At 42.6% G+C, this 15,828-nt stretch overlaps 1 protein-coding gene across 2 annotated transcripts in view; it reads right to left on the bottom strand.

Annotated features, from left to right (window-relative positions):
- fgd1 (FYVE, RhoGEF and PH domain containing 1) overlaps positions 1–15,828 on the bottom strand; it is a 60,589-nt gene that overhangs the window by 18,121 nt on the left and 26,640 nt on the right. Inside the window, exons 1-4 of one of the 2 annotated variants that reach the window (XM_058389453.1) lie at positions 13,013–13,459; positions 2,168–2,380; positions 1,744–1,930; positions 897–1,611 (exon numbers count right to left, since the gene is read on the bottom strand). In XM_058389453.1, coding sequence (XP_058245436.1) covers positions 897–1,611; positions 1,744–1,930; positions 2,168–2,380; positions 13,013–13,070 — 1,173 coding nt within the window. In that variant the 5' untranslated portion in view covers positions 13,071–13,459. Of the gene's footprint in view, positions 1–896; positions 1,612–1,743; positions 1,931–2,167; positions 2,381–13,012; positions 13,460–15,828 lie in introns of those variants that run through there. The other variant, XM_058389451.1, reaches the window with a different exon arrangement.

A 15,828-nucleotide genomic window follows, 5' to 3' on the forward strand; every position in this document is an offset into this window, starting at 1 on the left:
TGATTGCCAAAAATTTGCCGATGCAAATTTCTTGCAAAATTTCAATTCTTAAGCCGGAAACTGGTAAGAAAGGTTCCACTGTACTCCTGTAAAACTGCTGTGTGTGTCCATTATTTTTGAATTAAATTGATACGATTGAAGAAGAAGCCGTTATCTGTCACATATTCATTACCATAGAGAAATTCTTTTCTTCACCTATCTAGCTTGTTAGGACGTTGCGAACAAAAGATGATACACCGCACCTGGATTAAAAGAGTAACTGGGAAAGGTTAACTCTTTTTCCCAGAGGCCAGAAAATGGTATTTGTGTGCTGTTTTTGTTGTGTCCATGTTGATGATTGAGTGTCTTTGTCATGTCCCACTCCACAATGGTGCTTAATTTGAAGCTCATATGAAAGTAGGCACTCAGAATTTGTAGTGTTTCATAAGTATTTCTGTTACTACTGTTTCTGCCTACTAGGAGTCATATATTCATAGTAAAGTTTCGAAAAAAACAAAAAAACGGTTCATTTCCATTTCTGCTCTCTGAGATGCTCCAAGGGCTTGTTCAACTAAAAAGCGTCTAAAATTTAAAGGTGCTTCTATTCAGCCACTAAAATTCTGTGTAAGGTTATCCAACAGGAGGAAAAACACATGTCTCACAGTGAAAGCCAACAGAGTCCCGACTTAATTTATCTCAGACTCGCGGTCACAAAGTAATTTATTTGTTTACGCTGATTGAAAATGTCCCATAAGTCGATTTCCATTCTGCTGGTGCCCAAGGGCCCAACAGTGGCATCCAGAGCCTTAACCACTGAACCTCCGGATATCAATTCCGATATTTCCGAAATCCAAATTCCCAGAATATTTAAATAAAAAACACATTGTTTCTAGCTACAGCTGTATAATGAAACCCACCTCGACAGAGTCCTGTCTCTCAGCTTTGGGTTGAGGCTGTATGGCCATGGCATTCTCGCTCTCATCCCCGCTCCCTTCTTCCAAATCGCTGTCTCCCTCCGAGTCCCTTGCTCCTTCCTCCACGGCAGCGACAGCTCCTTCTCCTGCAGGTCCTTCCACACAACCGCATGAGGAAGAGGAGGAAAGGCGAGGAAGAGACATGCACACCTCTCTGTCGTCGCCGGCGAAGCACAGCTCCTCACTGTGAGACGGAGAGCTGATGCTGTCGATGCCGCTGTCCCGATTGGCGAGTTTAGTGTCTGTTTGCTGCGGAGGAAGGGACAGGCGGTCAGGGGGGATTTCCGATTGGCTGAGGTCTCTTATCTCCATTGCATCCAGGAGTTTGTCGGAGGCGCCGTAACCGGACTCTGTAGAGAGTCTCTTTTCCGAGCAGGATGCTCCCAGCTCGTTATCGTCCTCCTCTATGTCCTCATGAACCTCCCCTTCCTCTTTGATGTCCTCCTCTTTTTCCTGCTCTCCCTCTGCTTCTATCTCCTGCTCCTTCTCGACCGAAGGAGGCTCCACAGACTCACTGAGAGAAGTGCAGGGTAAAACAGCATCTGTAGTGTCCATAGTGTCCGTAGCGTCTGTAGCATCCGTAGCGGACTGAGGTTCAGGTACCTTCGGCACACACATCACTCCCCCTGTGATATCAGGCACCATGATGATTTGCTCCCTGAAAATACACAAAAACAACAATTTAGAATAACGTATGACTGGAACACAACATTTCACTTCCTGACATTAATGTGATCATTACATTCTGGGAGGACAAACTCAATGCTGTAAGGATGCGCTTCTCGCTCACCTCTCAAATCTCTCGATGAGTGACAGCACACACGTTGGGGAGGAGCTTCCCTCGGCCCGTGGCAGGCCTGTCCGTGATTGGCGAGGGTCTGCTGGGAGCGGGCGGGACGGAGGCGGAGGCAGTGGTTTATCCGGGGGCCGGGGTCGGCGGCCGCTCTGTTGTTGAAGATGTGGTGGCTTCGGGGGCACTGAGCGAGACAAAATCAATAAAGCAATAAATCTGACCAGGTCATGTGACTATATCTAAGTGAAACATGCAGACAGGGTCAGCATTACTGGGACAGATTTGATATTATCTGATATTTTTTTAACATGCTTTTAATAACGCTCAACCTGTTAAAAAAAATATGTAAAATAAAAGCTTCAGGCTGATAAATATAATAAAGATAAATATGTTTGGACAGAAAAAAGACTGAGGAACCCACCTTGTGGTTTGGGACCGGGTAACGGCGGCCGTGTTTTAGGGGGTAAAGGCGGGGCGTTTTGAGGTTCGTTCTCGCTGGTGCCATTGCAATGCTGCAGTCCCAGAGGCCCGGGGTCCGAACAGAGACGCTGAGGGACCTCGTGAGCTCCTGGACACGGGCCTGGCTCCAGAGACAGACTCTTAGTCAGGAGCCGAGGACTGGATGTGGACGGGCCTGAGCGGGACGAGAGAGAGAGAGAGAGAGAGAGAAAGAGTTTGAATGTTTAAAATGTTTAAAATGTGTTTAAAATACTGTAACTATTTGTCAACATGTGATGTTCATAAATAATCCACATTAAAACCTCTCTGAAAGAGAAGTTGCAGGTCTCTGCATGGGTTCCCCAAAAAAGGACCGTTTAGTGAAGGAGTAAGTAGTGAAACTAGTACACAGCAGTAAGAAAACAGCGAGTGTCCAGTGTGACCTCAATTTAAAAATAATGACCCCAATTTTTTCAGTGGCAGTTTGGACTACAAGCCTTTTAGCTGGTAAGGCTAAGGTTGACAAAAAATACACAGATCAAAGTTCACCTAAAATAAAAAATTATTGCTGTAACCACTACCTGAACACCTCTGTAACGTCTTTCACCCTTTCAGTGAATCTCATTTACATCTAACGCTTTTCATTTGCATTTGGACCAACCGCTGCTTTAGCTGAGAAAGCGTATGTTTCCGGTGTTCATTGGATCACATCGAGAAGTCATGAAGAATAAATGCAGGATAATGGTTAAGCCAAACATCTCAGCATTTCTGTCTGAAAATGGTTTTCACACTGAGGTCTGAATCTGAGTGTGACTGTTCCCCCTGCAGCGCTGGACTGGTATCAGATTCACTTCATTATATCGAACCCTGGAGCATTTGGGTTCGTATTACATCATTGTAAACCTACTTGGAGAACACAACGTATAGTGACTAACCATAATTTTCGATCATGGAGAACACAAACACAGTCTGAAGGCATCTCATCTCATTAATGTCCCACAAGGTTTCCCTGCCATTTTACTCCTGCTACAAGTCTGTTGTTAATGATGTCATCATCAGGTTAAAACAATATCTCAACCTCCAGTCATTATTAAGATTAAACCTTTCACACGTTTCTCTCAAAACATCCATTCTCTCTCTCTCTCTCTCTCTCTCTCCCTTTATCTCCCACTCTCTCTCTGCTGTAGTCATAAACGATACACTTCTCTCAGGCTTCAGTCTAAACACAGTGGCTCAGATTATAGGCATCGCTCCTCACTGGCTGCTGCTTGACTCGGACCGATACACAGAAGAGCAGCAGATGAAAGAAATCCCACTATTTTAATGAAAATCCAAATAAACTCACTGAGATAAACGCGTTTGGTGTGTGTATGTTGGATTACAGAGACGTTTCCCGACAGCTGAGAGATTCGAGATGTGTGACGGAATACCCGAGGGGATGAGACGAGGCAAAATCCCGACAGTGTCATTACGCAGCGAGAGCTTTGGGGCTGGATTAAAACACTACGGGGGCTTTTTTTTTAAAAAAAAAAAACTCGTCCAGTTTCAACTCCTGCTCTGAAACTGACATCAGAAACGGTGTAAAGGAGACAAATGAAGTGCAATTTCTGTTCTGTAGAGGCTTGCTATTACTCTGATAAACGCTCGAAACCATTTGACTAATAAACTTCTCTTCTGCGACGTGGAAACATCCGTTACACAAACGACAAGGAGATGACAGAACCAAAAGAAAAAGGATTAAGTCATAACTTGAACACTCAATCACATGAGGAGAGTGCTTGGACCCCTAAATCGCTGCTTGCAGCTATTTTATGTCTTTTTGATTTTTCTTTCTTTTTTTTTACATTATACTATGAATCTTCTTCTTCTTCCGGCTTTTCCCTTCAGGGGTCTGCACAGCGAATCATCTCTCTCCACCTCTCCCTATCTCCTGCATCCTCAACACTTACACCCGCTAGTTTCATATCCTCATTTATTCCATCCATATACCTCCTCTTTGGCCTTCCTCTTTGCCTCCTGCCTGGCAGCTCCATGTCCAACATTCTCCTACCAATATACTCACTCTCCCTCCTCTGGACATGTCCAAACCATCTTAATCTGGCCTCCCAAACTTTGTCCCCCCAAACGTCCAACATGAGCCGTCCCTCTGATGTACTCGATCCTGTCCAACCGTATCACTCCCAAAGAGAACCTCAACATCTTCAGCTCTGCTACCTCCAGCTCTGACTCCTGCCTCTTCCTCAGTGACACCATACAGCATGGCCGGTCTCACCACTGTCTTTTTGTAAATAACATACATTACAATAAGCATAACATACAACAGCATACACAAAAGGGGACAAAAAACAACATTAAAGAAAAAACTTGCTAGCGGCATGCCTCAGAAAGTAAGGTCATTATTAACATCGTTTCATATCTAATAGCAGATAGATATTTCTATTAATGCAAGAGGTTTTTTATTCACAGTCGAACATTTCTTGAATACCCAAACAACTTTAGCAGCCAGGTCGATTTCCACATAATTCAGCTCTAACAGTCTGCAGCTTCGGGAGCTTTATCGGAAAGCGTGAACAGCGTGAACGCAGCTCGCATGCGTCTGGAGTGGATTATGTAGGTCAGTGTGTTAGCGTGTCGGCCTACAGCGTAGCCATGCTGTGTTATGATTTGCCTGTTTAGTGACTCAATCAATCCCAACACTTCAGTGCTCCCGTCGCACAACGACATTCGAGAACGACACACGAAAACGGCTCTGTAGGTTTGCCTTTCGTAAAAAAAAAAAATAAATAAATAAATAAATAAATCAATCTGCCCTGGAATTTTTTTTTTTTAGAGTGCCACAGACAGGTCGGATGGTGCAGACAAGCCGTGTGATGTTGCTTTTTTTTTTTTTTTTTTTTTTTTTTTGAGAAAAAGAAAAAGGAGAAAAAATCTGGCATGTGTACCACTACCCGGAGGTAATTGGTTCCATATGACGGCACTCGTACCCACTTCTGCAGGCAGGGGGCTGAAATGACTTCCACATGCTCCGTTAAAATGCCTTAAAGGGAAAGAGAGAAAACAGGAGAGGAGGGGGAAAAAACAAAGCTCTCGCGGCCGCAGACTCGACCGCTCACTGTCTTCTGGGTTTGCTTTATTTTATTCCTTGTTTTACGTCTTGTAAGCATCCCCTGAAACACTCCAGCACTCGGTGGCGTGCGGATGTTTAGACTGAACACCAAAAGCAATTTTTGACCTACGAGCCCATTTTTGGTGAGATACGTCAAATATTTACGCCCACGTAAAAACGCCCGGCTTTTGCACGGTACCGTGCACGTGTCCGGAGAGCGTTTTCACAGCGTCGCTTTCGAAATGCAACACGGAGGGCCACGCTTAAACGCATCGTAATCCTATACACCTTAAATATATACAAACACAAAGAGAGCACTGTAAATCAACCTTATAAAATATAAACCTGTAGAGATGATTTATGCGACACACAAGACATATTGTTCCACAGTCATCAAAATGCAGACGGAGGAAAGATATTTTCCATTTGTTCCTTTTTTTCTCCTTCGCAGTCTCTAGACCAGTCTATGTCATTCAAACATCTAAACAGATGGATAAATTCGCTCTCTCTCTCTCTCTTTCTCACTCTCTTTTTCATTCCAAAGTCTCTGTCTGCTCTTTCTCAGAAGACACAAATTACAGTCTTCTAATCTGTCTTCTGTAAAGCTGTGTATTTTAGTAGCCCTCTAATCCACGGAGCTGCCTTTCTGCCGACGGAACCACAAATAAATTCCACGTTAAAAGTAATGCAGCACAAATTCACGATCGGTTTTATGAATCTTATATCTGGGAGTCATCATAACGTCAGAATCAGAATCTACACACTCTCATGTTATGTTTATGAATCACTGGATTGGTCACGCTGCCAAGGCAAACGCTCACATATCAGGAGCTGGGAGATATCAATAAACGGCTTGAGGGGGCGTGGCCAAGTAAGAGGGCCGGCTTTAAAGAGAGAAGGAGAAAGACGTCATTGTTATCGCTGAATGTCTCCATTCACTGCTCTATAAGGTCGTCAAAAAGAGTTCCTACTACTGGTTGCCATACTAACAATCAGTTAAAATCAGTGGGCGTCGCAGCTAGCGTTCCAAATCAGTTTTTCTTGCCGTAAAATTAAAATATTTTGGCGTTTGCAGAGATATAACATTCAGCAGTTTATACCTCCAGTGTTTGATCTTAGCCACGGATCACATGTCCTCAAACCAAACCGCTTCATATTTGCATGAAGATAAACTATTATCAGCTTTGTCACGTCGCTGGACACGCCCACATCTAGTCACCATTGGTTGGTGTCGCTCATGTCGCTAGAACTCCGAAATTAAAAAAACAACGTCTCTGGTCACTTTATTGCTGCTGAAATGAGAACTAGCTACAGGCAAGGAACTGAAGTCGGAACTGTAGAAAGTTCGTAAGCTCCATAAGATCGGTCCAAGAAATCATTCAAACCAATTAAAGCCATGTTGTACGTGATCGCTATAATCATGTCTCTGTGTCATGTGGTTAAGTTGCCTGTTGCTTTGTTCATTAACACGATTCATATTTGTGTATTTTAACATTTGGGGAAAAAAATAACAGCGGAAGACTTTTCGATGTTCAAATGTAGCTAGCTAACATAACATGACATGACAGGCAACACATACAGCATCAGCTGTCAATATAGCTCCCTATGCTAGTCGGTTTTCTCATTAATACAGAGCTAAGTGTCTTTATGTTGAGAAGTCGAGACTGGGAAAGTGCTACATACAGCACCATGATATAAAAGAAACCTACAAGATTAGTAAACTATTGTGACATCAGAATGACCCATGAGCACTCGTCTTGTTTATCCACACTTCACCACAGCATGCAGGACATTTAGAAGCTCTCCCTCTCTCCCTACAGGGCCTCATGCTAACACAATGCTAACATGCAGTACGACCTGCTGGTTAAGCAGTGAAGCTTCCTTCTGACTGACTGACATTTTCATGCTCCACTTCCCAAGCAGGTCTTACGGTCTAGATACAGTAGATACAGTAGAAAAGAGATACAGCATTAAAGCGCACTCCTATTGAACCTTCAGAGATCTGTACACAAGTGCTAAAATGCACGTCCAGTTAGCATTCTTAATAGAACTGTTGTTTTAGGAAAGTGTTCAAGAAATCTCTTTCAGTAGGACTTCCTCGTTGAACAGCATGACCACATTTTTGTTAAAAATAAAAAGATAAGAAGAAAAAAGAATTGAGTCAAGGGAAATAAATGCAACTGGCTACTGAAATGATAGTGGTTAGAGTTAAGTGGTTAGACTACTGATCAGAAAGTTTTTCACGCCAACAAGACACCATTATTGGGCCCTTGAGCAAGGCTCTTAACCCTCAACGGCTCTGATGGTTTAAAGGGATAAATGGAAGTCACTCTGGATTAAGGCGTCCGCCAATTGCTTTAAATGTAAATGTAAAGCTTGACCACAGGTATAGATGAAGATATGACAAAAACATTGTACTTGGAGACATTTGTCCGATTCAGGATGTGTATCATGATAATATTTATGTGTATTGTACAACACATATATGTACTAAATCTGCACTATATACATAACAGTCATACTGATCTACGACAGATCTGCATTCAGATATATATTTTAATATTTTCTGTATATTTTTCCCTTTGCCTGTATAATTGAATTCTATTTTTTAAACTGCAATTCTATTCTTAGTTTATTTTTATCTTGTTTTTATTACACAGAGAAACAAAGAATATTTGCCAAGCGCCTTTATCCAGAGCCAATTACAGAAGAAGCGTTGAATATATCAATATTGGTTCACTAGGTCAGAGACTAAGAATACCATCAGTCTAAACATCTCTGTTAGGAGGAAATACAACAAGAAATGCATAGACATGTAGTTTAAGCACTTCAGAAAGAGGTAGGTCTTTAGGTTAGGTTTGAACACAGCTAGTGACTCAGCTATTCGGAAATCTAAGGGAGGTTTCAGGGTTCTTGGCATCAAGGTTTCTCTGTTCTGGCAAGAAGGCATCAAGGTTCTTCTCTGTTCTGGCAAGAAGGCATCAAGGTTCTTCTCTGTTCTGGCAAGAAGGCATCAAGGTTCTTCTCTGTTCTGGCAAGAAGGCATCAAGGTTCTTCTCCGTTCTGACAAGAAGGTATCAAGGTTCTTCTCTGTTCTGACAAGAAGGTATCAAGGTTCTTCTCTGTTCTGACAAGAAGGTATCAAGGTTCTTCTCTGTTCTGGCAAGAAGGCATCAAGGTTCTTCTCCGTTCTGGCAAGAAGGCATCAAGGTTCTTCTCCGTTCTGACAAGAAGGCATCAAGGTTCTTCTCTGTTCTGACAAGAAGGTATCAAGGTTCTTCTCTGTTCTGACAAGAAGGCATTAAGGTTCTTCTCTGTTCTGGAAAGAAGGCATTAAGGTTCTTCACTGTTTTGACATGAAGGCATTAAGGTTCTTCTCTGTTCTGGAAAGAAGGCATTAAGGTTCTTCTCTGTTCTGGAAAGAAGGCATTAAGGTTCTTCACTGTTTTGACATGAAGGCATTAAGGTTCTTCTCTGTTCTGGAAAGAAGGCATTAAGGTTCTTCTCTGTTCTGGAAAGAAGGCATTAAGGTTCTTCACTGTTTTGACATGAAGGCATTAAGGTTCTTCTCTGTTCTGGAAAGAAGGCATTAAGGTTCTTCACTGTTTTGACATGAAGGCATTAAGGTTCTTCTCTGTTCTGGAAAGAAGGCATTAAGGTTCTTCACTGTTTTGACATGAAGGCATTAAGGTTCTTCTCTGTTCTGGAAAGAAGGCATTAAGGTTCTTCACTGTTTTGACAAGAAGGCATTAAGGTTCTTCTCTGTTCTGACAAGAAGGCATCAAGGTTCTTCTCTGTTCTGACAAGAAGGTATCAAGGTTCTTCTCTGTTCTGGAAAGAAGGCATTAAGGTTCTTCACTGTTTTGACATGAAGGCATTAAGGTTCTTCTCTGTTCTGGCAACTGGATATTGCTCTGTTCTGGCATTACACAGGTGCCAGAACAGAGAAGAACCTTGATGCAGGTCTTCCTAGTACCCTGAGAGATAGTGGGACCAGTTGACCAGTGCTGGAGGATCAGAGGACGCATGGTGCATTACGAGGTCTGATAATAACGGCCCACAAACTTTTATTAAGACGTCATTTATCAATATTAAGTCACCATATAGCCCTCGTTAACAACCAGCCGGAAAAAACACTCTCTTGGCTGGAATATCTCAAACCGGTGTATTGTGTGAATACCCCGTGAGTTAACATTAAGATGAGCATAGATCTGTATACGGAAATGTCTGGATCCGCACCACTCTGAGTGCTTAATTGGCAAAATCCATGGATTTGTCGAACAAATCGGTTTGAGCAGATATACCGTGGGTGAAATGCAGAGGCTCAGCACTATAGCCAAAAATGAGATCTGCGTGAATGAGCTCAAGGTCAAACCATCGGAAGCTGTGCATGAATCAAGAGCACAAAAATCCCAAACAGCCATCCACCCACATCCACACACACTCACACACACACACACACACACTGCTTTTCATGCATGAGCAAACAGGACACAGCAGGAACCTGCAGAGTAAGGAAAGCGAGCGTTTAAGGAGAACTACAGATTCCTCTGCAGCGAGGAACAGCGGCGCAGACAATATCAAGTGTCCTGGGCTTCACCCGGCTCCGACTCCACAATGGAGACAGATGGATGGCTGAGCAAGCAAAGTGTCCACAGTTTTAACAAACATGCTTTCGGCATGCTTTCTAGGGGCCTTAGAGATGTCACAGTGTTTGGTCTGCAACTTAATGATTGAAGAGAAACCTACGGACTTAAAATGCTTTCAAGTGTCTTGAACAAATCTCAGGAATTCAAGTCAACATCTACGGATACTGTGTTTACTGTAAAGTAAAGCTGTCTGTTAAGGTTTCCTGTTACATCACCAGAGCAGAATTTACAGAATGCAGAAATATGAGAGGTTTTAGATATTCTCAGCACCTTGTCATGTTTTCTTTGTCCGTAATTGGCACGTTGCAACAAACCTGACACTCTGGTACACAGACATGTGACAAACAACAATAACAAAAACGCATGAGAATTACGGATGTTTACGGATATTATTTTGGTGATGTCATGTACCTGTCACATGCAGGTTTAACCACCGTAATATGCAGAATCACAAACTACCTCAGCGTGGATATGTGACAGGTTAAAACGCTGGGCTCTGTGAAGAGCTGTATTCCAACGACATGAGCCACTATAAAGCTTGAAAAACTTGAGTCTGTTACAGCTGATAAAAGTCGAATTACGTAGGTTTCAACAAACACAATTTGCTCAGCATGCTCACAATTCTGCACCAGAACCTCGCGAAACAACATACAGTAAATATAACAGGGAATTAAATTAAATCTATATATATTTTTTCGCTTTTTGTTTTTGCATTCTGCTTTATTTATAAGACGCCCAGCCCATTGTTGATTATTTTCCTTTATCACACACACACAAAGCGTTTTCTTCTTACAAATCATACAGTTATAATATAATATAATATAATATAATATAATATAATATAATATAATATAATATAATATAATATAATATAATATAATATAATATAATATAATATAATATAATCATTTATACCTATATTACATAGTACCCGAGTCCTGAACCTCAACAAGTCTATACCACGTGTGTGGTGGTGGTGGAATATGGTGGAATAAAGCAGCCATAATCCTTCGAAAATATTCTTTAACCTCCAAGATGTGTCATCAGGAAGGGTTTTCCCAACGTTCCAACTCTGTTACTGCTCCAAGAGGTGAGTAGGCAGCAGCTGCGTCGATGGTCAGGTTTTATTTTTGGTGTCGTTTTAAGGCGAACAGGACATTCGCACACAAACACAAAAGACAAAATAAAACCTCAAACAGATTTCTGCTTCCGCTTCTGGTTTGATCCGTGTGCTTGTCCTCTGAGGAACAGGCTTCTGATCGACTCTATCTGGGCGGATCCATAGATTTGGACTCGTCCAACAAACCTGACCTGCTGCTCTGGCAGGTGCTTCTGGATCAATGTTCCTTTTTAAAATGTCATCCCTCTGCTGACCGCAGCGTCCATCTTATCTGACTTTTGAATGAATATTTCATGAACGGTGCATAACCCAATTTAACCCTGCAAACCTTGAAAGCACCTAATATAACTGATGCAGAGGTGTGAGGTCTAGCTGTGTGTAACCATTACATTACTGTTTCGCGTTATACTCTTAATACGGTTATATATTATTTACTAATAAACAATAGAGCTGTGTGACTTTCCAGCAGCAGTCACGCTGTGGAAAAACAAACGGATTGTTAGCACGCTCTCGATATTATCTTGTCTACAGTGAGTAAAAGACTTGTTGCAAATTGCAGGCTGTGGCCTATTTTTATCCAGTCATTGCTGGCCTCACCGACAGGACAGTCAACACACAGCCGGCACTCAGACTCCCGCTCCATTTTGACAGATGAGCTAGTTTTTTTCTCGCTGATATGATCACAAATGCTTTCAGAACTCTGTGTCAGACAGAAATCATCGATTTATGTCTGCACCTAGTGTCTGGAAGATTATTGGACCTAACTGGACCGCCATCTTCACCCTTTGACCATCAACTCGGCGCTTGAGACTGGACATATGAATCAGTTTAAATCATAAAACAGACACCCAGAAAACAAGAATGATTTTAGGCGGTCTGAAGCGCTAGAACTGACATATCTCAAAGATCAGCTAGACCCTATGCGACATCTGGGCCTCCGACTCTGTCAGAGGCGCGTCACGCATCTGTCATCCGCTGTAACCGATACGACACGCCGGCCAATCAAGATGACATTCATGCAACCATGACTAGAGGGAAAGACTGTGCATAATAGACCATGCATTGCAAAGATAGCTGTTTTTTAATAAGTAGGCCAGCTCCAGTGATATCCATGGTGATGCTTTTGAAAAGCGAGGAATGAATAGCTGAGCGGGGAAACAGAAACACCAGCAACGCCCACCACAACATGGCACGACAGAGGGAGCGTGGGCATCGTGTTTGTATCCCATCACAGCGGGGCATTTATTGATTCGTATGACATGAGGACATGAGGGACAGTGCAACTGCAAGATACTGCAGCATGTGCATGCATCTGTAGACATGGCTGCAGGTGAAACTGTCACACACGACACGTGCGGATTGTGTTCAGCAGAGCGCATGCATCATGGAGTAACCTGTGAATGCATGCAGATACCAAGCTCGGCCATGGCTGTAGTGCTTCCCTGAGAGAATCAGCATCTCTTTTGCTCTCTCTCTATCTCTCTATCTCTCACACACACACACACACACACACACACACACACACACACTGCATAGATCCTAGGTCTCCTGCATCCCTGAATGCATCCTTCCTCAATGTGCACCAGAAATGCGACTCTTCATTGCATGCAGTATGAAAGTAAAAAAGAAAAGAAAAGCTGTCAATCAAAGACGGCAATGATGCGCGAGACATTAATCCCATTTATGACGTGCAAACTGAAAAGCTGACATCAGTGGGTATTTACTGACGACAAAATTGCAGATGTTGCACGGAATAGTCGCTTTATTTATTTAATTAATTATTTTTTGTTGCATATTTGCAAACCTTTGCTCGGATGCATTTGCATCCTTGTAGCTGCTGGTGGAATATGAGATTCATGCATGGTGAAGCTCGACAAGAAAGACGACGGACATTAACACTGCGATCATCAATGCACAAAAATAAATAAAAAACAGAAGGTGCAAAGCTCTTACCCCGGAGCACATTGGTTTTCTCCATGTACATCGCGCAGCAAAGCACGAAACCGGTCATTAAAATACAGCACGGGGGGAGACCTGTCTTCCCCACACACGCTTAAACGACGGGGGGGCAAAAAAAAAGCAAAAAGCAAATAAACGAAATGACAGATTAGCGCAGAAGAGGTGCGATGTGCGCGCGCAGTGAAATGGTTAATCGGTGCACGGTGAGAAAAGCCCTCGTAATGCAACCGGCCATCTTCACGAGCACAAAATCATATCCGCTTCTCGTAATAAAAAGAACCCGTTTAAAAGCGATCAGGGCTGAATTACAGCCAATGCATCAGCTATAAAATGTTTTTACAGCGATGACATTTGAAACAAAACAAAACAAAACCATTTATGAAACGAAATAAAAATGCTGTTCATTCTCCCCACCCCTTTCCGGGCTGCCCCATTAACGCAGACAGCAGCAGCGTCTCAACACCAGGGGGAAATCACAGCCACGTTAACCCCGCCCACTCCGGCACACGTAGCCCCGCCCATCCATATTCGTATTCGTCTTTTTTTTTAAACACTAACCACAGGTCACGCCCACTAACCGTTCCTCTGTTGCCTTGGCAACGCATTCAGAGGCGCTAGTTGTGACTGAAGTGTCGGCAGCTAGCGTTCACGTTCCTAAAACAAAATTACAGTGTTTAATGAACACCTGCAGAGAAGGAATGGATGTGTGTGGTGTTAAAATAACTCTCGCCGTCTGGACTGAACACCTGCAGGGTCCAAGAAAAGTCATGGACAGAAAAGCGTGCGATCAGTCACGTCACTCGTGTTAATTGCGAGACGGATTTATTGCTCCGCTTATGGAAATAGTTCCCTAAGGACATACAGCATGTCGGCTAGCTCGCTAGCTAGTTAACACGGATTCCCGTTAAAACTGCTGTCACTTCTTCCTTTCATATCTTAAGCCAAAAGATCTTGTTCTTGAACAGTATTGTTTGCCACGTCCTCTGATGAGGTCGCTAACGCTACTGTACTAAACAGGTAGTGGAATTTCACGTGGCGGAGTGATACACACAGTGACACGTCCCACTGCGGTTACAGCTAATATAAAGATTATTGGAATGCAATTGTCCTATTAAATTAGTGGACAAGAACTAACCGTTGTATAAGTAGCTATTCATCTAACTAAATCATCAATTTGTTTTATTCCTTACTTGTACAAATAGCCTGGAAGATACACCGATCAGGCATAACATTAAGACCACCTGCCTAATATTGTGGTGGTCCCCCTTTGGCTGCCAAAACAGCCCTGACCCGTCCTGCACTGTGTATTCTGACACCTTTCTATCAGAAACAGCATTAACTTCTTCAGCAGTTTGATCAACAGTAGCTCGTCTGTTGGATCGGATCAGACGGGTCAGCCTTCACTCCACACGTGCATCAATGAGCCTCGACCCATGACCCTGTCGCCGGTTCACCACTGTTCCTTCCTTGTACCACTTTTGATAGATACTGACCACTGCAGACCGGGAACACCCCACAAGAGCTGCAGTTTTGGAGACGCTCTGATCCAGTGGTCTAGCCATCACAATTTGGCCCTTTGTCAAACTCGCTCAAATCCTTACACTTGCCCATTTTTCCTACTTCTAACACATCAGCTTTGAGGACAAAATGTTCATTTGCTGCCTAATATATCCCACCCACTAACAGGTGCCATGATGAGGAGATCATCAGTCTTATTCACTTCACCTCTCACTGGTCATAATGTTATGCCTGATCAAAATATTGGACCATTAAGCAAAAGCTTATAAAGTTGCTGAGAAAACCTGTTTGGAAAACTGACCTCTGTTCCAGAATACTTGTTTGTGATTGGATGTACATGTTATGTGAGAGGGTATTGCATACAGTTTTATTTTTCTTTTAATGTTTTTAAGCACATGAGAGGTCACATATGACAGAATAAGATGAAACCACAATTAGTTTTCTTTTCTGTGTATGTTTCATCCAATTCCAGATTAGGCTAGCTCCGAGTGCATGAATTGTGACACAATGTTGACATTTCTCTTTACCTAGCGAACAGTTAGCACTTAATGCTAAGTGTACCTATGTTGGTTTAGTAATTTACCCACATTTCTCAGGTAAATGTTGATTTTCCTGTCAGTTTTACCTCATTTCTATTTTCATTTCTGCCTTGACATTGTTCATTTGAAAGACCTAATTGCTTCTAGCTAGCCTACATCGTTAAGCTAGTTTACAGTCGGTGTCACAAGCTTTCCTGCTTCTAATTTTTATTTTTATATTTTTTGAAGAGTCCTAATGTCTTCTGGTGGGACTATAGATCACTAGCAAAAAAATGGATTCATCAATATGTTGTCAATAACAGCCATTAATGACTTGCTTAGCTTCTGCATCCTGTAACGAATTTCCCAGTATGCCTGAGTGACTGTTAAACCAATCCTGAGTAAATTAGACGTATTTCCACCTGCTGAGATTCAGGCTCAGACTTGAAATGTGCTAATTGCAGAGGTTTTAACAGAACGGTCCTGTTTTAGAGGGGAAAAAAGCATGATGAATAATTTCTATCACATCAGCCTCAAGCTATTAGTGTTTAAAGAGTATGTTAAAGAGGCTTCATATGCATTACAGGGGATGAGAGCTGGCTTTTATCCCTCGGTGCTGGAGAGATAATGCTGTGTAGACAGTAAAACTACTTTGGAAAATTGGCTTCGGATAATTGGCCGCCATCAGTAACGCGCGTCAGCTCGGCTTTGTGAAACGACCCCGTGGGTCAGTTAGGGTTAGAGCGGTATGCTGTTTAGCTCATCGCACCGGCT

Source organism: Hemibagrus wyckioides, linkage group LG05 (genome assembly GCF_019097595.1).
Source record: "Hemibagrus wyckioides isolate EC202008001 linkage group LG05, SWU_Hwy_1.0, whole genome shotgun sequence".
Classification (NCBI taxonomy): Eukaryota; Metazoa; Chordata; class Actinopteri; order Siluriformes; family Bagridae; genus Hemibagrus; species Hemibagrus wyckioides.